This window comes from Salvelinus fontinalis, unplaced genomic scaffold (genome assembly GCF_029448725.1).
Source record: "Salvelinus fontinalis isolate EN_2023a unplaced genomic scaffold, ASM2944872v1 scaffold_1408, whole genome shotgun sequence".
Lineage (NCBI taxonomy): Eukaryota > Metazoa > Chordata > Actinopteri > Salmoniformes > Salmonidae > Salvelinus > Salvelinus fontinalis.
In genome coordinates this window covers 1-24,329 of record NW_026601617.1, presented here as the reverse complement: position 1 = coordinate 24,329, position 24,329 = coordinate 1, and the positions used below count along the sequence as shown (strand labels likewise).

Sequence of the window (24,329 nt, the reverse complement as noted above, 5' to 3'; positions counted from 1 at the left end):
CTTTTCCATGTAGTGTATTTTTTTTTTTTTTTTTTTTTTTTTTTTTACCTTTATTTAACTAGGCAAGTCAGTTAAGAACAAATTCTTATTTTCAATGACGGCCTAGGAACAGTGGGTTAACTGCCTGTTCAGGGGCAGAACGACAGATTTGTACCTTGTCAGCTCGGGGATTTGAACTTGCAACCTTCCGGTTACTAGTCCAACGCTCTAACCACTAGGCTACGCTGCCGCCGTATGATAGATGATATAGTGATTTATTAATTCAGATCAATTTATTTAATCAAAAATGGAATGCATTCGCCAGGCACCTTGTTTGTGTGAACATGCCAATGTAAACTGACTGACTACACCCTTCTGATTTAGCATTGCTCAGAAAATACCATAATTTCACAATTGTAATAATACACAGATGATACACTTTGGATTTGAATCCACTTCAACTAGATTGTGGTCTAGAAATTACTGCTTCAGGATGTCTTCTTTTAGACATACAGTTGAAGTCGGAAGTTTGCAGACACCTTAGCCAAATACATTCCAACTCAGTTTTTCACAATTCCTGACATTTAATCCTAGTAAAAATTCCCTGTTTTAGGTCAGTTAGGATCACCACTTTATTTTAAGAATGTGATATGTCAGAATAATAGTAGGGAGAATGATTTATTTCAGCCTTTATTGCTTTCATCACATTCCCAGTGGGTCAGAAGTTTACATACGCTCACTTAGTATTTGGTAGCATTGCCTTTAAATTGTTTAACTTGGGTCAAACATTTCGGGTAGACTTCCACAATAAGTTGGGTGAATTTTGGCCCATTCCTCCTGACAGAACTCGTGTAACTGAGTCAGGTTGGTAGGCCTCCTTGCTCGCACATGCTTTTTCAGTTCTGCCCACAAATTGTCTATGGGATTGAGGTCAGGGCTTTGTGATGGCCACTCCAATACCTTGACTTTGTTGTCCTTGCCACAACTTTGGAAGTATGCTTGGGGTCATTGTCCATTTGGAAGACCCATTTGCGACCAAGCTTTAACTTCCTGACTGATGTCTTGAGATGTTGCTTTAATATATCCACATCATTTTCCTGCCTCATGATGCCATCTATTTTTGAAGTGCACCAATCCCTCCTGCAGCAAAGCACAGGAGGGACAACATGATGCTGACACCCCCGAGCTTCAAGTTTGGGATGGGGTTCTTTGGCTTGCAAGCCTCTCCCTTTTTCCTCCAAACATAAAGATGGTCATTATGGCCAAACAGTTACATTTTTGTTTCATCAGACCAGAGGACATTTCTCGAAAAAGTATGATCTTTGTCCCCATGTGCAGTTGCAAACCGTAGTCTGGCTTTTCTTGTGTGGTTTTGGAGCAGTGGCTTCTTCCTTGCTGAGGGGCCTTTCAGGTTATGTCGATATAGAACTCGTTTTACTGTGGATATAGATACTTTGTACCTGTTTCCTCCAGCATCTTCACAAGGACCTTTGATGTTGTTCTGGGATTGATTTGCACTTTTTGCACCAAAGTATGTTCATCTCTAGGAGACAGAACGCGTCTCCTTCCTGAGCGGTATGACGGCTGTGTGGTCCCATGGTGTTTATACTTGCGTACTATTGTTTGTCCAGATGAACATGGTACCTTCAGGCATTTGGAAATTGCTCCCAAGGATGAACCAGACTTGTGGAGGTCTATTTTCTGAGGTCTTGGCTGATTTATTTAGATGTTCCCATGATGTCAAGCAAAGAGGCACTGAGTTTGAAGGTAGGCCTTCAAATACATCCACAGGTATGCCTCCAATTGACTCAAATGATGTCAATTAGCCTGTCAGAAGCTTCTAAAGCCATGACATAATTTTCTGTACTTTTCCAAGCTGTTTAAAGGTACAGTCAACTTAGTGTATGTAAACTTCTGACCCACTGGAATTGTGATACAGTGAATTATAAGTGAAATAATCTGTCGTAAACACTTGTTGGAAAAATGACGTGTGTCATGCACAAAGTAGATGTCCTAACTGACTTGTCAAAACTATAGTTTCTTAACAATACATTTGTGGAGTGGTTGAAAAACAAGTTTTAATGACTCCAACCTAAGTGTATGTAAACTTCCGACTTCAACTGTATTTGTTTATGCGAAGGAGGTCTGTTTGTTCCTACGTTGGGTATATTGTGTGTCTGGAAGAACCAGTTACAGAATTTCAATGGACAGGGGTTGAGTTCTGGGTGAATCTATTGACTGTCAGTGGCTCTATGTGCTGTTGTGCTCGGCTCAACTCGCTGTGACTGTGTTGTAAACAGCCACATACAACCAGGAAATTATTCATGAATAATTAAAAGGCAAAGTAAGGTGAGGAGGTATATTTTAGTTTTTACAAACTTTAGACAAGTATTAGGGCAACATTTATCCATTGTTTTTGAACTGAGGCTGGACCACTCAGGAAAACTCAACACCTCTTGGAAAGCCATTCTGGCATGTCTTTGGCATTAAAATATGTGTCATTCTCCCGTTGTGAAATAAAAAGTTTAACCTGGGCTTTGCTCCTTTCATATTTATTTTGATCCTGACAAATTCCCCAGTCCCTGTCTTGGTACATATCAGGTAGAGGAGGTAAATAGCCATTCAGTGTTTAAAAAAATATGCTCAGAAAACATGGCAAAGTTCACCTGTCACAGCATGTCAAAGTTATACTGTGTGTGTTGACTGATTGACTGACCAACCTGGGGCTAATAGAAGCAGGTTTGTTTATGCTTTCAACCAGACGCTATTATGGGAGAGGAATTCCATCTATTTATAGGTGCACTTTTATATGTTTCTGCAGCCAGACACCATATATAGAGTGAGGTGGGGAGAGTGGAGTTGCACAACAATAGTATATTTTCAATATTTGCATATCCACACATACAGTACATTTCTATCCACTTCCATCTCCTTCTGCATCCTAGCATGTCAAAGTGTGGGGGAGGATCCCCTGCCCTACATGTGGTAAATCCTCCCTGTACTCCTCCCTTCTCTATTCCACCCTTCTGCCTCTCCCACCCATGTCCTCCTCCCACCGTCCCTCCTTCTGCCCTGAGCAGCATAAAAAGGGAACAGTGGCTGGGCCGTGCACCACATTCTCTCTCCTCATCCCAGGCAGACAGACTCCCTCTCAGCAGCCATGTCCTTCTCCAGATCTAGCATGTCCTACAGCAGCAGCGGCGGTGGAGGCGGAGGTGGCACCATGTCCATGAGGTCTGGAGGTGGAGGTGGAATGGGTATGGGCTCCTCCCGCTTCTCCTCGATGGGTGGTGGTGGCGGTGGAGGAGGCCGCGTCACTGCCATGAGGGCCGGCAGTGTGTATGGAGGTGCAGGAGGCTCTGGGGTGCGCATCTCTAGCTCCTCGTTCGGTTCCGGTGGCGGAGGTGGTGGTGGCGGTTATGGTTTCGGCCTGGGAGGGGGTGGCGGCGGCGGTAGCGGCTTTGGTTTCGGCATGGGAGGGGGTGGTGGTGGTGGCGGTGGAGCCGACATTAATGTGTCGGTCAATGAGAAGGCCACAATGCAGAACCTGAACGACCGCCTGTCCACCTACTTGGAGAAGGTGCGCATGCTAGAGGCGGCCAACGCCGAGCTGGAGCTGAAGATCCGTCAGTTCATGGAGAGCAAGACGTCCCCCAGCGCTCGCGACTACTCTGGCTTCTACGCTATTATCGCCGACTTGCAGGACAAGGTACGTGACGTGTTTCCTAGATAGCAAGAGCACTCAAAAACGACATCACAGCATGTCAAAACATGATCATGTCTGCATTGTGACAATGTTATTCTTTATTAGAGAGTATAGGTACGGTGAACACATGTCAGTTACTGAGAGTGATATATGACTATTGGAAAATGCAAAATTATATACATTTGTTATAATTGATTAAACCAAGATATTGCACCGAAGATAAATGACAAGACAGTATGCATATTTGCAGCTGAAGCATTGAAAATAAAGCAGATAAATGAAGCCAATCCTTCCTCTCTTTTAAGAGCCCCTAGGCGATTGCAAAAGGTGCTATTAGTTTCTTTGTGTCATGCTTTACAATGTTCACAAAGATAACAGGTTCCCTGTAATGCTTCTATTAGCTATAATTTACAGTGCAGCTGAAACTCAGAACTGAGTGATTACAGTGTGTTTTAACAGTTTGTGAGTACTGCATTTGTGTGGAATTCCACGCATGCCCCATCCTGAAATGTTTTGCCATCCTCCACCTCTCAGATCCAGGAAGCCACCTGCTTGAACGGAAGCATCTATCTGAACATCGACAACGCAAAGCTCGCTGCAGACGACTTCAGAAACAAGTAAGTACACCCAACACCATCCACAGATACAGTACACTGCTGGTGCATTACATTAACCACATGGAATAACCCCAAATCTGTAAAAACCCTCATACTGTTTTTTTTGTGTTGAATCTATAAAAAAGGAAACCAAATGACAATACCCTTCAGCTCCATCATAACCACACCCTCCCAACAGACATATCACAAGCCTGGTGTTACTTTCTGATATTTTATCCAAAACTTAATGGAATACTAGAATCTATAACCCCCCTGCTATTCTCACAGAGGAACACATTCAGGCAGTTCTTTGACCTAAGCTCTCTCTATCTCTCAGGTATGAGAACGAGCTGGCCATGCGTCAGTCAGTGGAGGCTGACATCGCCGGGCTGAAGAGGATGCTGGACGAGATGACCATGGCCAGATCTGACCTGGAGATGCAGATCGAGGGGCTGAAGGAGGAGCTCATCTATCTCAAGAAGAACCATGAGGAGGTGGGTGTGGGCTGATGGAACATATCCATACAGTCTCTTAATGTATTACATCTATTGACCATGTCAACCTGCTATGGGTCTTCACTAGAACACCATTACTGGCTTTCAAGCACATCTGTATCAAGCAATGGTGTTCAAATATATAATGAAGACAGAGGGCAATTTAAGTTGTTACCATCAGGCAGAGGTTAGTCACTTCTTAATCCTTTAAACTCACCCCTATGTGTTACTCCACAGGAGCTGCTTGCCATGAGGACGCAGATGACTGGACAAATCAACGTGGAAGTGGACGCAGCACCACAGGAGGACCTGACCAGAGTAATGGCTGAGATTCGTGAGCAGTATGAGGCCGTTAGTGCCAAGAACCAGCGTGACCTGGAGTCCTGGTTCCAGACCAAGGTAGAACCTCTAGAACCCCTAAACTGTGTTCATGGTGTAGATGTTCCTTTACTTCTAGTTGGTAACATTGTGACATTCTATCATGAGCTGAAATGTTGGTTTGTTTCTGTGACGATTGACCACATATTGTGTTTTACAGACAGAGACGTTGAACAAGGAGGTGGCGTCCAGCACAGAGGTTCTCCAGACCTCCAAGTCAGAGATCTCGGAGATCCGTCGCACACTGCAGGGCCTGGAAATTGAACTGCAGTCACAGCTCAGCATGGTGAGCTCTAATTACAAACATCTGACCAAGAACCACAGTTTGGGGCACATTACTTACACAACTTTCTGCAACTTTTATCAATAATCAACATTTGACTCTTTCATTATTCTCTACCATCCCTCAAGTATCTCACTTTCACTTGGACTCTAACACTATCCCTCAAGTTGTTATAGCCAGGCACCTCTACATTACTATAGCTAACCTCTACCTGCCTTCACATTCAATCACTAGAGCTAACTTTTCAGTATGACAGTAAACATTCCAAATTCCAAACCTGCTCACACAGTTTTTTGACCCTTCATCTCTGTCTCTCCCGGCCAATAGAAAGGCTCCCTGGAGAACACGCTGGCGGAGACGGAGGGCCGCTACTCCATGCAGCTGGGACGCCTCCAGAACCAAGTGACCAGTCTGGAAGAGCAGCTAATGTCTCTCCGCAGCGACATGGAACGCCAGGGCCAGGAGTACAAGATGCTGCTGGACATCAAGACACGCCTGGAGATGGAGATCGCTGAGTACAGGAGGCTGCTGGATGGAGAGGCTAGCGGGTAAGGCAGGAAGCGATTGGATGCCTCCCTCAACATTTGATTTTAAAAACAATGTTCATTTGAAGTTGACCTTTGTTTGAGCCATGGTTACTTTTGACATGAATCTACAGCTATGTGACCTTTAATAGATATTATGGTCATAGATCATAGATGCTAACTATGCTAACCATTGGTATCCCTTCCTAACAGCCTTGTTCACAGCTCCTCAAAATCTGGCCACAGCTCCTCCAGCTCCCACATCAGCTCCTCTAGCTCCGGCGTCAGCTCCGGCCTAAGCTCCGGCCTCAGCTCATCCAGCTCCGGCGTCAGCTCCGGCCTCAGCTCCTCCAGCTCCGGCCCCAGCTCATCCACCTCCACCACACGCAAGGTGGTGATCGTCACAGAGGAAATGGTGGACGGCAAGGTTGTCTCCTCAAGTGAAACCAAACACACCTCTTAAGGTCCCACACACACAGCGAGCACTGCAGCAAGCAATGGGTTAACCACATAGAAATATAATTACTAGAATGGTTATAGGAAATGTGAGGCCAGAACGTGGAATATTGCGGTTCCCCAGTGATTTATTCATGCAACCTAAAATACAACGTTACAACTTATAAAAGTATTTGTCAGATAAAAAATCCCTATCCTTGTTATCAGTGTTATTTGTTTAGGCCAGCTCTGGTTTACTCTAGTTTAAGATGTGCATAACGTCCTCCTATACTTTCTAGAATGGCTATAGCCCCTCAGACACCCATCATGGAACATTGACTTGAATGGGGATTTATTTTCTGGTAATTCTATTTCTATGGTTAACACCTCCAGAACAACATATTCTACGACATCTGGATGGGACACCAACAACAGACCCCATTGTGAATACAATAAAGATGCTCTGACTTGCTGACACCATCATTCTGTTTTCTGTGTCTTTCAATTTGATGTATCTGATCTGGCATGCTCCTATACATCTGACTATCATATAGGTTGTCATCTTTTGCACATGCCAATTTTATGGTCTTGAGAAAGCATATGTTTCAGTATGATCTTGAATATATTTATGACATTCACTCGTACTGAGTTTAATACTTGCCAATATTTTTAGAAATGCTGATAGTAGAAATTTGAATGCAAGTTGTCAGCAAAATTACATCATTCTATCTCTATTTATCAAACTCTCCGTTTTTCAAGCATTAGATTCAGAGTTATATACTGTATGGAGAGTGTTTGTGTAGTCAACTCTAGTGCTGGATACCATGTTTCGGTGGAAAGATGTCAAATTGAATTCAAGTCATGTGAAATGAGAGCACAACATGTATCTGCTATGACATCCATACTCACAGGTTCATGTAGTCAGTCTATTATAAAGCATTAATATCTCTGAAACAAGTGAAACCACACAGTGGAGTTAGAGGGTTAGTGTTGACAGATATGACTGTGGGAGACTTGAGAAACTCATACAAGGCTTGAAAAGTAGAGTGCTCTACTCACAGTGGTGCACAGCCATAAATCAAGAGGCAGACCACATGTAAGGGAAAGGGAAAGGGGGATACCTCGTCAGTTGCACAACTGAATGCATTCAATTGAAATGTGTCTTCTGCCTTCATCCAATATAGTAATTCATGCATTCGGATTGATTGCTTTCATCTAAACGGATTGCTTTGCCCTGGCTCCTTCTATGTGTGAACATGTCACTGCGGACTGACAGACTGACTGCACATTTCTGATTTAGCATTGCTTATAAAAGCCATAATATCACTTGATTGTGTTCGAGAGAATATTGCTATAGAATGTCTTCTTCATTACATATTTGTTCAGGCAAAGGGTGTCTGTTTGTTTCTACATTGTATGTCTGGAAGAACCAGTTACGTAATGCCAATGGACAGGGGTTGAGTTACAGGTGAATCTGGGTGACAGCGGACTCTATGTTGCGTTGCTGTACTCTGCTCCGTGTGACAGCCACAAACAACCAGATAATAAGTTCTGAATTATAAAAGATTGAGGCTAAAATTAAGCGGTATACCTTAGTTTACACACAAACAAGCTATTGCATGCTCTATTTATATAAAGAAACAAACTCAAATCAAACTAAATCTGAACACTTTATGCCACTAGCTGAATGTCAGTGGAAAGTACATTCTAGTAGGGGGAATAATAATAAAAGTATTCCTTTACTTTGCAAAATCTTGTTCATCTGCTTTCAGTTGGAGTTTATATTGGTTTTAAGATTAAGATTAAGATGAAGAACTTTATTTGTCAATTGCACACAAGGTCCAAACCGAAATGACTTCCTCTTTTTACCCGACCCACCATACATACAGATTTTTTGGAGAGGTGTGGGGTGCTGCCACACTGGATGTCCGGGGAGCTTTTGTTGTGGGGGGTAAAGTGCCTTGCTCAAGGGTACAACAGCAGGCAATGACGTCTAAGATTTGATACCAGTAACCCTCCGGTTGCCAGCTCACTTCCCGACTGATTTTTCCCGTCAGATCCGAGATTCAATCTTGCAACCCGGTTGCTGGCTCCCCTCTCTAACTGCTAGCCCACCTGCCACCCTTTATGGGTGATTGCACAGTAGGCACAAGCTGCAATCCAAACTTAGAAGTGGGTGTACACGATTGCCTTATTTAACCCTTATTCTACCAGGTGAATTGACTGAGAAGATCTCATTCTTATTTATAGCAACAACCTGGGAATAGCTGCAGGGGAGAGGTGGGGGGGTGAAAAAGTCGCTTAGAAAGCTTGGGATGATTAGATGGTCATCACGGTTGGAGGGCCAGATTTGGGAATTTAGCTAGGACATAATCATGGCCCACTAGATTGTGCGGTCTGTCATCTTTTTGGAGGGGAGAGGACAGGCAGAGGTCACTTTACATAGTTCATGCTTCATACATTTTCTCCTGTGGGGGTTCTGCATGTTCATTCCTGTCAAACATGTACATTCTTTGCTTGTGTCTGATCAACAGAGTAGCAGCAGCGTATATGATGATTGTTTGTGTGAGTGTGTGTGCATGTGTGTAGAGTCAGCATGAATGTGTGTGTGTGTTCTGTGTGTGTGAGAAAATTAAGTGTGCGTGTGTCAAATCAAATCAAATGTTATTTGTCACACACACTTGGTTAGCATATGTTCCTGCGAGTGTAGCGAAATGCTTGTTCTTCTAGTTCCGACAGTGCAGTAATATCTAAAAAGTAATCTAACAAATTCTAACAAAATGTGTGTGTGTGTGTGTGTGTGTGTGTGTGTGTGTGTGTGTGTGTGTGTGTGTGTGTGTGTGTGTGTGTGTGTGTGTGTGTGTGTGTGTGTGTGTGTGTGTGTGTGTGTGTGTGTGTGTGTGTGTGTGTGTGTGGACGTGTTTAACTATACTTGTGGGGACCAGAAATCACCACAAGAATAGTAAACAAACAACATTTTGACCAACTGGAGACATTTTGTTGATCCCCACAAGGACAAAGGCTATTTCCAGGGGGTTTGGGGTTAAGGTTAGAATTAGTGTCAGGGTTAGATGTAGGTTTAGGAGCTAGGGTTAGTTTTAGGGTTAGGGTTAGGAGCAATTTTGAATTGGACTGAATTGTATGTCCCCACACGGTTAGCTGTGCAAGACTGTGTGTGTGTGTGTGTGTGTGTGTGTGTGTGTGTGTGTGTGTGTGTGTGTGTGTGTGTGTGTGTGTGTGTGTGTGTGTGTGTGTGTGTGTGTGTGTGTGTGTGTGTGTGTTTGTGTGTGTGTGTGTGTGTGTTGGAGTATCAATGTGAGTGTGTAGAGTCCTGTGAGTGTGCATAAATTAAGTGCAAAAATAAAGAAATCCATAAAAAGGGTCAGTACAGATAGACCATGTAGTGATTTGGTCAGCCATTTAGTAATATCTCGTCGACAGAATTTCGTGGACAGATGAAACGGCGAGAATCTGTCAAGGCTCACGTAGAATAATGTCATTACGAGCGGAAGTAGTTCCTGGTTTTCCGTTTTCGTCATTGATTATTTTGATGAATCAGAATTGGGGCGAAGGCGGTGCGTAAACTGGTAGAGTGATTTTTAAGTCTGTGTGCGGATGATAATCGGTTTCCACTAGATTCCACAGCCACAAAGTCATGATAAATACTGGTGAAATTTGTTAAAGGGATGTCACGTTCCTGACCTGTTTTCTGTTGTTTGGTATGTGTTTAATTGGTCAGGGCGTGAGTTTGGGTGGGTAGTCTATGTTATGTATTTTCTATGTTGGGTTAATGGGTTGCCTGGTATGGCTCTCAATTAGAGGCAGGTGTTTGATGTTTCCTCTGATTGAGAGCCATATTAGGTAGGTTGTTCTCACTGTTTGTTTGTGGGTGATTGTTCCTGTGTCTGTGTTTTCTACATGGGACTGTTTCGTTTGTTCGCTCGTTTTAGGTAGTCTGTTTCTGTGTTTTCCACATGGGACTGTTTCGTTTGTTCATTTGTTTTAGGTAGTCTGTGTCTGTGTTTTCCACATGGGACTGTTTCGTTTGTTCGTTCGTTTTAGGTAGTCTGTTCCTGTGTCAGTGTATTCCACATGGGACTGTTTCGTTTGTTCGTTCGTTTTAGGTAGTCTGTTCCTGTTTGTGCGTTCTTCATCTATATGTAAGTTTGTTTGTTTCAGGTCTGTTGCCTTCGTTTATTGTTTTGTAGTTTGTTCTAGTGTTTTCGTGTTTCGTCTGTCATTTAAATAAATTCAGTATGTATTCATCACCCGCTGCGCCTTGGTCCGTTCATGCACCACAAGACGTTACAAGGGAGGACTTTAGCCGAGAGTTTCCATGTCGCGAAGGAGGAAACTTAGCTTCCTTCCTTTGCACAAAGGTAATCATAATTGTTAACGGCATTCCCTCCCAAAGAAAAAAAGGAAATGGCAAACTTTACGAGAAGCTTCTGGGTAACTGAGATGAGCCTGTCCTTTAGCTTAGCGCCAAACTCTGTGTTAAATCAGGGCTTTTGATTGGGGAAGTAGCGTCGCTGATGTATTTCCTAATAAAGCCGTTGACGGAGGTGGTTAGCTTGTCGATATTGGCTTAGTAACGTAAAATATTCCAGTCAGCGCTAGCAAAGCAGTCTTGTAGATTAGTCTCCTATTCGGGGGACCGAATTCGTGGCCCGGATTTCTCTATGGAGCGGGTATTTCCTGTTTGACCTTGTAGATAGGAAGTACGAGTATAGAGTCATGATCTGATTTGCTGAAGTGGGGACGAGGAAGGGCCTTGTATGCTTGCTTGTGGATAGAGTAACAGTGGTCTAGGACTTTATCGCCCCTACTGGAGAAGGAGACGTGTTGATGGAAAGAACCAACCCAGATACAGGTTTCTGTGATTATATTAATTATCAATACCAATCATTAAAAACAACATACAGACAGAACATTTTATTTTTGAGGTTGCAAAGGCTAATGGTGAAGACAAGGAAGTGTATAAAAGAAAAGGGTTATTATGGACCACATGAACCTCTTCCCCTCCCACCTCCCACAATCCTCGATCCCACGCCAGCACCAAGATGGCAGTTTCTGAGAGTTTGTAAAAGTCTGCAGAGTGCAGGTATAGTCACGAGAGTACATTTCACACTGCCATGTCATAACACATGTTATTCTATATAGTTGAGAGATACACATGTGCATGACACAAACCAGGAGAGTTTAGGAGATGTTATAGAGATAGAAATGTTTGACTAATGCGAACTTAAACTTTTGTGACCAGAGTCAAAAACACTCTTCGCATAATTTTACTCCTCTGTGTTTGAGAGTAATGTGGGTACGAAAGAAAGTGGGGAATAGAGGGATAAGAGTGGGATATGCCTGTGCAATTTACTCTAGACTACATTTTATCATAATTATTATCATGAAATAGCATACCCAACAATAGATGTCATGCTAAACGAAGTAGAATTGCAGGAACTTAGCTTTAAAACAGAAATGCCAGGGCCACATTTCTGGTTCTAGTCTGCCCTTGCTTGCACCATGTACTTTTAATGCAAACTGCAATTCAGCTCATTTGGTTGTGCTATTAGATGAAGCACAGTGACAACACATTGAGTTGTACAAATACACAACATTTATGTCATTGTTTTGTCATTTGAACCTTGTGCTAAACGTTTGAAAGTGCAGATATAACACATTTAGGTGACAACTAAACAAAAAATCAGACAATGTTTTTCCATTGTTTTGGATGGTTTAAAGCATAGTGATAACACATTGGGAATTCAACAAACTTTTGTCTGTCTTTTTGAATGGGTGAATATAGGTTATAATCTCATTGATCAACATCTCAACCAAATATCACCCAATTGTCCATGTTAAATTGTAACGTCTGCTTCCAACTCACACTCTCATTTACGTAGATCCCCTGAACGCAGCCCACTTCCCAGGCCACTTTCCAGCTCACACTCTCAAACACATAGATCCCCTGCACTTTCCCCACATACAGAACATGGGACTCAAATGGCAACATCTGGAGCATGCTCTGGTTATATGGAAATATGCAAACAAGCAATAGCTTGTTCTTGCACGCTGCAGATGCCAAATTCCTTGCCAAGGTGTTAAGTTAAAAGAACAGTACGTTCTATCATTAATCACATGGGGTACGATGCCTGGAGTAAGATCTCTTCCCCTGGTGCTATAAAGTTGGAAATGGAAGCTACTTTTGTTGGACCTGCAGACAACTACAGTGGATGGAAAATGCATAAAGTTGAGTGAAACTTAATATAATGATACCTGAGTCTATGCATAAAATCACAAACACTATGGAGCAACAATGGACTGTTAGGTTTAAGGAAAAGGACAGGCGGTGATGACTGATTGCATCACCGCCTGGTATGGCAACTGCTCAGCATCTGACCATAAGGCGCTACAGAGGGTAGTGCGTACATCCCAGTACATCACTGGGGACAAGCTTCCTGACATCCAGGACCTACAGTATATACAGGCGGTGTCAGAGGAAGGCCCCAAAAATTGTCAAAGACTCCAGAAACCGAAGTCATAGACTGTTCTCTCGGCAAGCAACACCGGAGCACAAAGTCTTGGACCAAAAGGCTCCTTAACAGCTTCTATCCCCAAGCCATGAGACTGCTGAACAATTAATCAAATGGCAACCCGGACTATTTACATTGACCCCCAACCCCCACTGCCTCCTGCACCTTTGTTTTTATACTGCTGCTACTTGCTGTTTATTATCTCTGCATAGTCACTTTACAAATTACCTCGACTAACCTGTGGTGGTGGCGGTTAAAGTTTCGGCATGGGAAGGGGTGGCAGCAGTGGTGGCGGTTATGGTTTCGTCATGGGAGGGGGTGGTGGTGGCTTTCAAGCACATTTGTGTTAAGCATGGTGAGCTGCTTAACACAATTACAGCATGGTGAGCTGTAATTACAAACATCTGACCAAGGACCACAGTTTAGGGCACATTACTTACACAACATACTGCAACTTATCAATAATCAACATTTTACTTTTTCATCATTCTCTAATATCCCTCAAGTATATCACTTTCACCTGGACTCTAACACTATCCCTCAAGTTGTTGAAGCCAGGCACCACTCCATTACTATATCTAACATCTACCTGCCTTCCCATTCAATCACTAGAGCTAACTTTTCAGTATGACAGTAAACATTCCAAATTCCAAACATACTCCCACAGTTTGACATATCATCTCTGTCTCTCCCGGCCAATAGAAAGGCTCCCTGGAGAACACGCTGGCGGAGACGGAGGGCCGCTACTCCATGCAGCTGGGACGCCTCCAGAACCAAGTGACCAGTCTGGAAGAGCAGCTAGTGTCCCTCCGCAGCGACATGGAACGCCAGGGCCATGAGTACAAGATGCTGCTAGACATCAACACACGCCTGGAGATGGAGATCGCTGAGTACAGGAGGCTGCTGGACGGAGAGGCTAGCGGGTAAGGCAGGAAGCGATTGGACAGAGGGGGGCCAATGAGACAGACAGGGATGTGGGAGGAGAGTGTTACATCTTTGTGGGATGGGAAGAGGGGTGATAGGGGACCTTGAAACACATGAAAATGAATTTATGTCTCCTTTAACATTTGATTTTATAAACAATGTTCATTTGAAGTTGACCTTACCATGAGCCATGGTTACTTTTGACATGAATCTACTGCTATGTGACTTTTTATTAGATATATATTATGATCATAGATGCTAACTATGCTAATCATGAGTTTCCCTTCCTCACAGCCTCAGCTCCTCGAAATCCGGCCACGACTCCTCCAGCTCGCACGTCAGCTCCTCTAGCTCCGGCCACAGCTCTGGTGTCAGTTCCTCCATCTCCGGCCACAGCTCCTCCACCTCCACCACACGCAAAGTGGTGATCGTCACAGAGGAAATAGTGGATGGCAAGGTTGTCTCCACAAGACAAACCAAACATACCTCTTAAGCACATATGTCAGAGTCAAGGCCCGCGGGCCACATCCGGCCCGCGAGAAGGTTTTTTACGGCCCCTGGGATGATCTTGATTTATTATTAGAACCGGCCCGCAGACCGCAGCAAGCCGGCAGCCCGCAGATCTTTTACACGCACCAATACTACATTTCCCACAATGCAACGGTGACGCACCGAGCAGTAGGCTGCTTCATTTCAATATTTATTGGCACAGCAGTCGTCAGCATCACAGTAAAATTAACTTTCAGATACCCATCAAAAATGGCAAAACGGAAGGTGGACACTGAGAACCGGGGGTTTCAAACAAGGTGGGAGTCGGAGTATATGTTCACGGAGGTAGCTGGAAAACCTGTGTGTCTTCTGTGTGGAGAAAGTGTGGCGGTACTGAAAGAGTATAATCTGAGACGACATTATGAAACGAAACACGCGGACAAAAACAAGAATATGGACATGGAACAAAGGCTACAAAAGGCAGAGGAATTAAAACGAGGCCTCAAATCTCGACAGGCTCTGTTCAAAAAAGCCAAATCACAAGGCCAGGCTGCTGTCAAGGCCAGTTTTATTTTGGCAGAAGAGATCGCTAAATCAGCCCGGCCATTTACGGAGGGGGATTTCATCAAAAACTGCATGATTAAAGTTTGTGACGAAGTTTGCTCAGAAAAAAGGCAACTCTTTTTAAATGTGAGTCTGAGCAGAAACACCATTGCCGAGAGAGTAGACCAGTTGTCCATCAATCTAAAAGAGCAGCTTGTGAAAAAGGGAAAAGATTTCATTGCATATTCCTTGGCTGTGGATGAGAGCACCGACATTTCTGACATTGCCCAGTTGTCAATTTTCATCCGCGGAGTGGACTCCAGCCTAAGCGTGACAGAGGAGTTTTTGGCTTTACGTCCTATGCATGGCACAACTACGGGGCATGATTTGTATGAAGAGGTGTCAAGATGTGTAAATGAGATGGAGCTGCCTTGGGAAAAACTCGTGGGTTTGACAACCGACGGAGCACCTGCGATGTGTGGACACAGGAGCGGACTGGTGGCGAAGATACGGGAAAAGATGCAAGAGGAAAACGCGACAGGTGAGCTGACAGCTTATCATTGTATCATACACCAGGAAGCGTTGTGCGGTAAAGCCTTGAAAATGGAGCATGTAATGAGCATCATCACGCGCACAGTTAACTTTATCAGAGCCAAAGGTTTGAATCACCGCCAGTTCAAGGCATTTCTGACGGAGTTAGAAACGGAGCATGGTGATTTGCCTTATCACACAGAGGTGCGATGGCTAAGCCAGGGAAAGGTGCTTCAAAGATGTTTCGAGCTTCGTGAGGAGATTTGTCTGTTCTTGGACAGCAAAGGGAAAGACACAACACAACTCCGAGACGAAATGTTTCTGTGTGAAATGGCTTTTCTGTGTGACATTACGAGTCATCTGAATGCAATGAACTTGCAGCTGCAGGGTCGGGATCATGTCATCTCTGATATGTACAGTACAGTGAAGGCATTTAAAACCAAACTGACTCTGTGGGAGACGCAGATGCGGAAAGAAAATTTGAGCCACTTTCCCAGCTGCCAGACCATGAAAGAGAAGCTCTCTACCAGTGCGTTCCCGAGCGCACAGTTGGCTGATAAAATAGGTATGCTTGCCGCTGACTTTCGACGCCGATTTGCTGACTCTGAAGCACAAAAAAGCAGGTTGGAACTGCTCGGTAACCCATTTGCTGTTGACGTGGAAAGCTCACCACCAAACCTCCAAATGGAGTTGATTGACCTCCAATGCAATGATGCACTGAGGGCAAAATATGCGGCAGTGGGTGCTGCGGAGTTCGCCCGTTTCCTCCCCGACACAATGCCCCAGCTGCGCATCCAGGCTGCTCAAACGTTGTCTATGTTTGGCAGCACATACCTGTGTGAACAACTGTTTTCTTTGATGAACCTGAACAAAACATCACACAGAAGTCGACTTACTGCTGAACACCTCCACTCAATTCTGAGGATTTCCTCAGCTCAGAGCCTTACCCCGAACATTGATGAACTTGTGGAAAAGATGGGACACCACCAAGTATCACCCTCAACCTCAAACAAGTGAACATTACTGTGCAATCACATATTTAGAGTTTTTACTCAGTTCAAGTTTAAAAGTTAAAGTTTAATATTTGTTTTCACTGCATGTTACTTCTCCTTAAACAAAGTGTTGTTTTTGATTAATAGATTTTTGCACTTTATTTTATTGTATTTCAATCCAATTATATTTTAAAAATATTTCAGTTGAGTGGATGATAGAAAATTGCTATTATTGTTTTTTTCTTTGAAGTAAATTTAGCCCACTTTTGCTAAAATAGAAAATATAGGCTACTGATGGTGCCTTGAATACCGGTTTCTTTCATTTAATGTTCATGTTATGGGGATTTTTATATAAAGGAAATTTGTCTTTTGTGTCTGTTGAAAATTAAAGATTACTGACAGAGCCATAAGAAAATATTGCTTTATTTATCTGATCATATTGGAATATATTTGTTAGGTTTTCAGTAGGTTCAATTAGGTTCACTAGACTATATGCGTCATTTAAAATTTTTTCAATGAACATTCGAACAGTCCGGCCCTCGGCTTGTAGCTAAATTTTTTATTTGGCCCTCCGTCCATTTGACTTTGACACCCCTGCTCTTAAGGTTCCACACACACAGCGAGCACTGCAGCAAGCAATGGGTTAACCCCATAGAAATATAATTACTAGAATGGGTATAGGAAATGAGAGGCCAGCACATGGAATATTACTGCTCCACAGTGCTTTGTTCATACAACGTTACCACTTATACAAAGTCTTCGTCAGATGAAAAATCCCTATTTTCATTGTCTGTCTTATTTGCTAAGGGCAGCTCTGGTTAACTCTAATTTAACATGTGAATTCCATCCTCCTATTCTTTCTAGAATGGCTAAAGCCCCACAGACACCCATCATGGAACATTGACTTGAATGGGGATTTATTTTCTGGTAATTCTATTTCTATGGTTAACACCTCCAGAACATAACTTTTTATTTTGTAAATATTTAGTATTTTTCAGAAATCACTGAGTAGGGTGGTCCTCATATTCCTCCTCTGAAGAGCCTCCACAGTTACACAACATCAGCGGTCATTGGAGTTAGATGATGGTACAGTTAGTTTTACCAGATATGACTGTGGGAGACTTAGGAGAATTGGGAAACTCTTGAAAAGTAGAGTGCTCTACTTACAGTGGTGCACAGCCATAAATCAAGATGCAGACCACATATACACTACATTTTTTATTTTGAAATGTAACCTTTATTTAACTAGGCAAGTCAGTTAAGAACAAATTCTTATTTACATTGATGGCCTTCTGGGTAACAGTGGGTTAACTGCCTTGTTCAGGGAAGAACGACAGCTTTTTAGCTTGTCAGCTCGGGGATTCAATCCAGCAACCTTTACGGTTACTGGCCCAATGCTCTAACCACTAGGCTCCCTGCCACCCAAAATGACATGGCCAAAAGTATGTAGACACCTGCTCGTCAAAAACCTAATTCCAATATCATGGGCATTAATATGGAGTTGGTCCTCCCTTTGCTACTATAACACCATCCACTGTTCTTAGAAGGCTTCCCACTAGATGTTGGAACATTGCTGCGGGTACTTGCTTCCATTCAGCCACAAGAGCATTAGTGTGGTCGGGCACTGATGTTGGGTGATTGGGCCTGGTTCGCAGTCAGCTTTCCAATTCATCCCAAAGGTCTTCGATAGAATATCATTGTATGCTGTGGCGTTAAGATTTCCCTTCACTGGAACTAAGGGGCCTATCCCGAACCATGAAAACCAGCCCCAGAACATTATTCCTCCTCCACCAAACATTACAGTTGGCACTATGCATTAGGGCCAGTAGCGTTTCTCCTGGCATCTTCCAAACCCAGATTCGTCCGTCGGACTGCCAGGTGGTGAAGCGTGATTCATCACTCCAGAGAACACGTTTCCACTGTTCCAAAGTCCAATGGAGGTGAGCTTTACACCACTCCAGCCGAAGCTTGGCATTGCACATGGTGATCTTAGGCTTTTGTTCGGCCGTGGAAACCTATTTCTTTAAGCTCCAGACTGAACTGTTTTTGTGCTGACCTTGCTTCCAGAGGTAGTTTGGAACTCGGTAGGGAGTGTTGTAACCGAGGACAGACTATTTTTACACGCTTCAGCACTCGGTGGTACCGTTCTGTGAGCTTGTGTGGCCTATCACTTCGCAGCTGAGCCGTTGTTGCTCCTAGAGGTTTCAACTTCACAATAACATCACTTACAGTTGACTGGGGCAGCACAAGCAGGGCAGAAATCTGACAAACTGACCTGTTGGAAAGGTAGCATCCTATGACGGTGCCACGTTGAAAGTCACTGAGCTCTTCATTAAAGCCATTCTACTGCCAATGTTTGTGTATGGAGATTACATAGCTGTGTGCTCGATTTTATACACTTGTCAGCAACGGGTTTGGCTGAAATTGCCAAATCTACAAATTTGAAGGGGTGTCCACCTACTTTTGGCCATGTACTGTATGATAGATGATATAGTCAAATCAAATCAAATTCTATTTGTCACATACACATGGTTAGCAGATGTTAATGCGAGTGTAGCGAAATGCTTGTGCTTCTAGTTCCGACAATAAAGTAATAACCAACGAGTAATCTAACCTAACAATTCCACAACTACTACCTTATACACACAAGTGTAAAGGGATAAAGAATATGTACATAAAGATATATGAATGGGTGATGGTACAGAACGGCATAGGCAAGATGCAGTAGATGGTATAGGGTACAGTATATACATATGAGATGAGTTATGTAGGGTATGTAAACATAATAGTGGATAGTTTAAAGTGGCTAGTGATACATGTATTACATAAAGATGGCAAGATGCAGTAGATGATATAGAGTACAGTATATACATATACATTATATTAAGTGGCATTGTTTAAAGTGGCTAGTGATACATTTTTGATCAATTTCCATCAATTTCCATTATTAAAGTGAGCTGGAGTTGAGTCAGTATGTTGGCAGCAGCCACTCGATGTTAGTGGTGGCTGTTTAACAGTATGAAGGCCTTGAGATAGAAGCTGTTTTTCAGTCTCTCAGTCCCTGCTTTGATGCACCTGTACTGACCTCGCCTTCTGGATGATAGCGGGGTGAACAGGCAGTGGCTCGGGTGGTTTTTGTCCTTGATGATCTTTATGGCCTTCCTGTGACATCGGGTGGTGTAGGTGTCCTGGAGGGCAGGTAGTGATTAATGCGTTCAGATTAATTGCTTTTATCTCAATTAATTGCACTGGCCTGGCACCTTGTTTGTGTGAACACGCCAATGTAACCTGACTGACGGCACCTTTCTGATTTATGGCAACATTTATCCATTGTTTTTGGACTGAGACTGGACCACCCTGGAATACTCAACACCTCTTGGAAAGCCATTCTGGTGTGTCTTTGGCACACCATGTCCTTCTGCATCCTGGCGTTTGCCAGCAGGTTGTCAAAGTGGGTGGAAGAGCCCTGCCCTGCCCTGCTCTACATGAGGTAATACCTCTCTGTATTCCTCCCTTCTCTATTCCTCCCTTCTTCATCTCCCACCGATGTCCTACTCCCAACCTCCCTCCCTCATTCCGCCCTGTGCAGCATAAAAAGGGAACAGTGGCTGGGCCGTGCACCACATTCTCTCTCCTCATCCCAGGCAGGCAGACTCCCTCTCAGCAGCCATGTCCTTCTCCAGATCTAGCATGTCCTACAGCAGCAGCGGCGGTGGAGGCGGAGGTGGCACCATGTCCATGAGGTCTGGAGGTGGAGGTGGAATGGGTATGGGCTCCTCCCGCTTCTCCTCGATGGGTGGTGGTGGTGGTGGAGGATGCCGCATCACTGCCATGAGGGGCGGCAGTGTGTATGGAGGTGCAGGAGGCTCTGGGGTGCGCATCTCTAGCTCCTCGTTTGGTTCCGGTGGAGGAGCTGGTGGTTATGGTTTCGGCATTGGAGGGGTTGGCGGCGGCGGTGGCAGTTATGGTTTTGGCATGGGAGGGGGTGGGGGCGGCATGGGAGGGGTTGGCGGCGGCGGTGGCAGTAATGGTTTTGGCATGGGTGGGGGTGGGGGTGGTGGTGGCGGCGGTGGAGCCGACCTCCATGTGTCGGCCAATGAGAAGGCCACAATGCAGAACCTGAACGACCGCCTGTCCACCTACTTGGAGAAGGTGCGCTCGCTGGAGGCGGCCAACGCCGAGCTGGAGCTGAAGATCCGTCAGTTCGTTGAGAACAAGACGTCCCCCAGCGCTCGCGACTACTCTGGCTTCTACGCTACTATCGCCGACCTGCAGGAAAAGGTATGTGATATGTCTCCTAGATGGTAAGAGCACTCAATGATGACATCACAGTATGTCAAAACATGATCATGTCTGCATTGTGAAAATGTTATTCTTTGTTAGAGAGTACAGGTACAGGGTGTACACGTCATCAGATTGTTTTTCCAACAAGTTACTCATAGGGAAATTAATATGACTTTTAGAAAATGCTAAATTATATACATTTGTTATAATTGATTCAACCAAGAATTTGCACTGCATTTTTGTCAAATTCCATGCATACCCCATCCTGAAATGTTTTGCCATCCTCCACCTCTCAGATCCAGGCTGCCACCTGCTTGAACGGAAGCATCTATCTGAACATCGACAACGTAAAGCTCGCTGCAGACGACTTCAGAAACAAGTAAGTACACCCAACACCATCCACAGATACAGTACACTGCTGGTGCATTACATTAACCACATGGAATAACCCCAAATCTGTAAAAACCCTCATACTGTTTTTTATTACATTTTGTGTTGAATCTATAAAAAAGGAAACCAAATGACATTACCCTTCAGCTCCACCATAACCACACCCCCCCAACAGACATATCAGAAGCCTGGTGTTACTTTCTGATATTTAAACTTAATGGAATACTAGAATCTATAACCCCCCTGCTATTCTCACAGAGGAACACATTCAGGCAGTTCTTTGACCTAAGCTCTCTCTATCTCTCAGGTATGAGAACGAGCTGGCAATGCGTCAGTCAGTGGAGGCGGACATCGCCGGGCTGAAGAGGATGCTGGACGAGTTGACCATGGCCAGATCTGACCTGGAGATGCAGATTGAGGGGCAGAAGGAGGAGCTCATCTATCTCAAGAAGAACCATGAGGAGGCGGGTGTGGGCTGATGGAACATATCCATACAGTCTCTTAATGTATTACATCTATTGACCATGTCAACCTGCTATGGGTCTTCACTAGAACACCATTGCTGGCTTTCAAGCACATCTGTATCAAGCAAGGGTGTTCAAATGTATAATGAAGACAGAGGGCAGGTCAAGTTGTTACCATCAGGCAGAGATTAGTCACTTCTTAATCCTTTAAACTCACCCCTATGTGTTACTCCACAGGAGCTGCTTGCCATGAGGACGCAGATGACTGGACAGATCAATGTGGAGGTGGACGCAGCACCACAGGAGGACCTGACCAGGGTCATGGCTGAGATCCGGGAGCAGTACGAGTCTGTTAATGCCAAGAACCAGCGCGACCTGGAGTCCTGGTTCCAGACCAAGGTAGAACCTCTAGATCCCCTAAACTATATTCATGGTGTAGATGTTCCTTTACTTCTAGTTGGTAACGTTGTCACATTCTATCATGAGCTAAAATGTTGGTTTGTTCTTGTGATGATTGACCACTTATTGTGTTTTACAGACATTGACGTTGAACCAGGAGGTGGCGTCCAGCACAGAGGTTCTCCAGACTTCCAAGTCAGAGATTTCGGATATCCGTCGCACACTGCTGGGCCTGGAAGCCGAACTGCAGTCACAGCTCAGCATGGTGAGCTGTAATTACAAACATCTGACCAAGGACCACAGTTTGGGGCACATTACTTACACAACTTTCTGCAACTTTTATCAATAATCAACATTTGACTTTCATCATTCTCTACCACCCCTCAAGTATCTCACTTTCACCTGGACTCTATCACTATCTCTCAAGTTGTTATAGCCAGGCATCAAATCAAATCAAATCATTTTTTATTTATAAAGCCCTTCTTACATCAGGTGATATCTCAAAGTGCTGTACAGAAACCCAGCCTAAAACTACAAACAGCAAGCAATGCAGGTGTAGAAGCACGGTGGCTAGGAAAAACTCCATAGAAAGGCCAGAACCTAGGAAGAAACCTAGAGAGGAACCAGGCTATAATCGGTGGCCAGTCCTCTTCTGGCTGTGACAGGTGGAGATTATAACAGAACATGGCCAAGATGTTCAAATGTTCGTAGATGACCAACAGGGTCAAATAATAATAATCACGGTGGTTGTCGAGGATGCAACAGGTCAGCACCTCAGGAGTAAATGTCAGTATGCTTTTCGTAGCCGATCACATTCAGAGTAACTCTACCGCTCCTGCTGTCTCTAGAGAGTTGAAAACAGCAGGTCTGGGACAGGTAGCACATCCGTTGAACAGGTCAGGGTCCCATAGTCGCAGGCAGGACAGTTGAAACTGGAGCAGCAGCACGGCCAGGTGGACTGGGGACAGCAAGGAGTCATCAGGCCAGGTAGTCCTGAGGCACGATCCTAGGGCTCAGGTCCTCCGAGAGAGCGAGAGAAAGAGGGAAAGAAAGAAAGAAAAGTTAGAAAGAGAGAGAGAATTAGAGAGCATACTTAAATTCACACAGGACACAGGATAAGACAGGATAAATACTCCAGATATAGCAGACTGACCCTAGCCCCCCGACACATAAACTACTGCGGCATAAATACTGGAGGCTGAGACAGGGGGGTCGAGGGCCAAACAGGCAGGATATATCCCCACCCACTTTGCCAAAGCACAGCCCCCCACACCACTAGAGGGATATCTTCAACCACCAATTTACCATCCTGAGACAAGACTGAGTATAGCCCACAAAGATCTCCGCCACGGCACAACCCAAGGGGGGGTGCAAACCCAGACAGGAAGCTCACGTCAGTGACTCAACCCACTCAAGTGACGCACCCCTCCTAGGGACGGCATGGAAGAGCACCAGTAAGCCAGGTACTCAGCCCCCGTAATACGGTTAGAGGTGGAGAATCCCAGTGGAGAGAGGGGAACCGGCAAGGCAGAGACAGCAAGGGCGTTTCGTTGCTCCAGTGCCTTCCGTTCACCTTCACACTCCTGGGCCAGACTACACTCAATCATAGGACCTACTGAAGAGATGAGTCTTCAATAAAGCTTTAAAGGTTGCGTTCGAGTCTACGTCTCTCACATGGATAGGCAGACCATTCCATAAAAATGAAGCTCTATAGGAGAAAGCCCTGCCTCCAGCTGTTTGCTTAGAAATTCTAGGGACAATAAGAAGGCCTGCGTCTTGTGACAATAGCGTACGTGTAGGTATGTACGGCAGGACCAAATCGGAAAGATAGGTAGGAGCAAGCCCATGTAATGCTTTGTAGTTTAGCAGTAAAACCTTGATCAGCCCTTGCCTTAACAGGAAGCCAGTGTAGAGAGGCTAGCAGTGGACTAATATGATCAAATGTTTTGGTTCTAGTCAAGATTCTAGCAGCCGTGTTTAGCACTAACTGAATTTTATTTAGTGCTTTATCCAGGTAGCCGGAAAGTAGAGCATTGCAGTAGTCTAACCTAGAAGTGACAAAAGCATGGATTCATTTTTCTGCATCATTTTTGGACAGAAAGTTTCTGATTTTTGCAATGTTACGTCGATGGAAAAAAGCTGTCCTTGAAACAGTCTTGATATGTTCGTCAAAAGAGAGATAAGGGTCCGGAGTAACGCCGAGGTCCTTCACAGTTTTATTTGAGACGACTGTACAACCATCAAGATTAATTGTCAGATTTAACAGAAGATCTCTTTGTTTCTTGGGACCTAGAACAAGCATCTTTGTTTTTTCCATTACTATAGCTAACCTCTACCTGCCTTCACATTCAATTACTCAAGCTAACGTTTTCAGTATGACAGTAT

General features: G+C 44.3%; 2 protein-coding genes across 2 annotated transcripts; both read left to right on the top strand.

Annotated features, from left to right (window-relative positions):
• Positions 1-3,074: 3,074 nt before the first annotated feature.
• Positions 3,075-6,878, top strand: LOC129849241 (keratin, type I cytoskeletal 13-like). The gene is made up of 7 exons (XM_055916186.1): positions 3,075-3,688; positions 4,220-4,302; positions 4,619-4,775; positions 5,013-5,174; positions 5,314-5,439; positions 5,764-5,984; positions 6,174-6,878. Exons 1-7 carry the CDS (start codon positions 3,140-3,142, stop codon positions 6,421-6,423), a joined length of 1,548 nt encoding a protein of 515 aa, XP_055772161.1. The 5' UTR covers positions 3,075-3,139; the 3' UTR covers positions 6,424-6,878.
• Positions 6,879-20,020: 13,142 nt separating this feature from the next.
• On the top strand, positions 20,021-22,209 carry LOC129849242 (keratin, type I cytoskeletal 13-like; the record flags this gene model as incomplete). Its single annotated transcript, XM_055916187.1, has 5 exons — positions 20,021-20,688; positions 20,988-21,070; positions 21,389-21,545; positions 21,783-21,944; positions 22,084-22,209. Coding segments are annotated over exons 1-5 (1,140 nt in total), but the record flags the coding sequence as incomplete, so codon positions are not given.
• Positions 22,210-24,329: the final 2,120 nt, after the last annotated feature.

Excerpts from the sequence above, each read along its gene's own strand:
- LOC129849241 (XM_055916186.1), top strand. The coding sequence starts at position 3,140 with ATGTCCTTCTCCAGATCTAGCATGTCCTACAGCAGCAGCGGCGGTGGA. Across the intron at positions 4,303-4,618 it reads GCAGACGACTTCAGAAACAA|GTATGAGAACGAGCTGGCCA; the intron begins GTAAGTACACCC and ends TCTATCTCTCAG. Across the intron at positions 5,175-5,313 it reads AGTCCTGGTTCCAGACCAAG|ACAGAGACGTTGAACAAGGA; the intron begins GTAGAACCTCTA and ends TGTGTTTTACAG.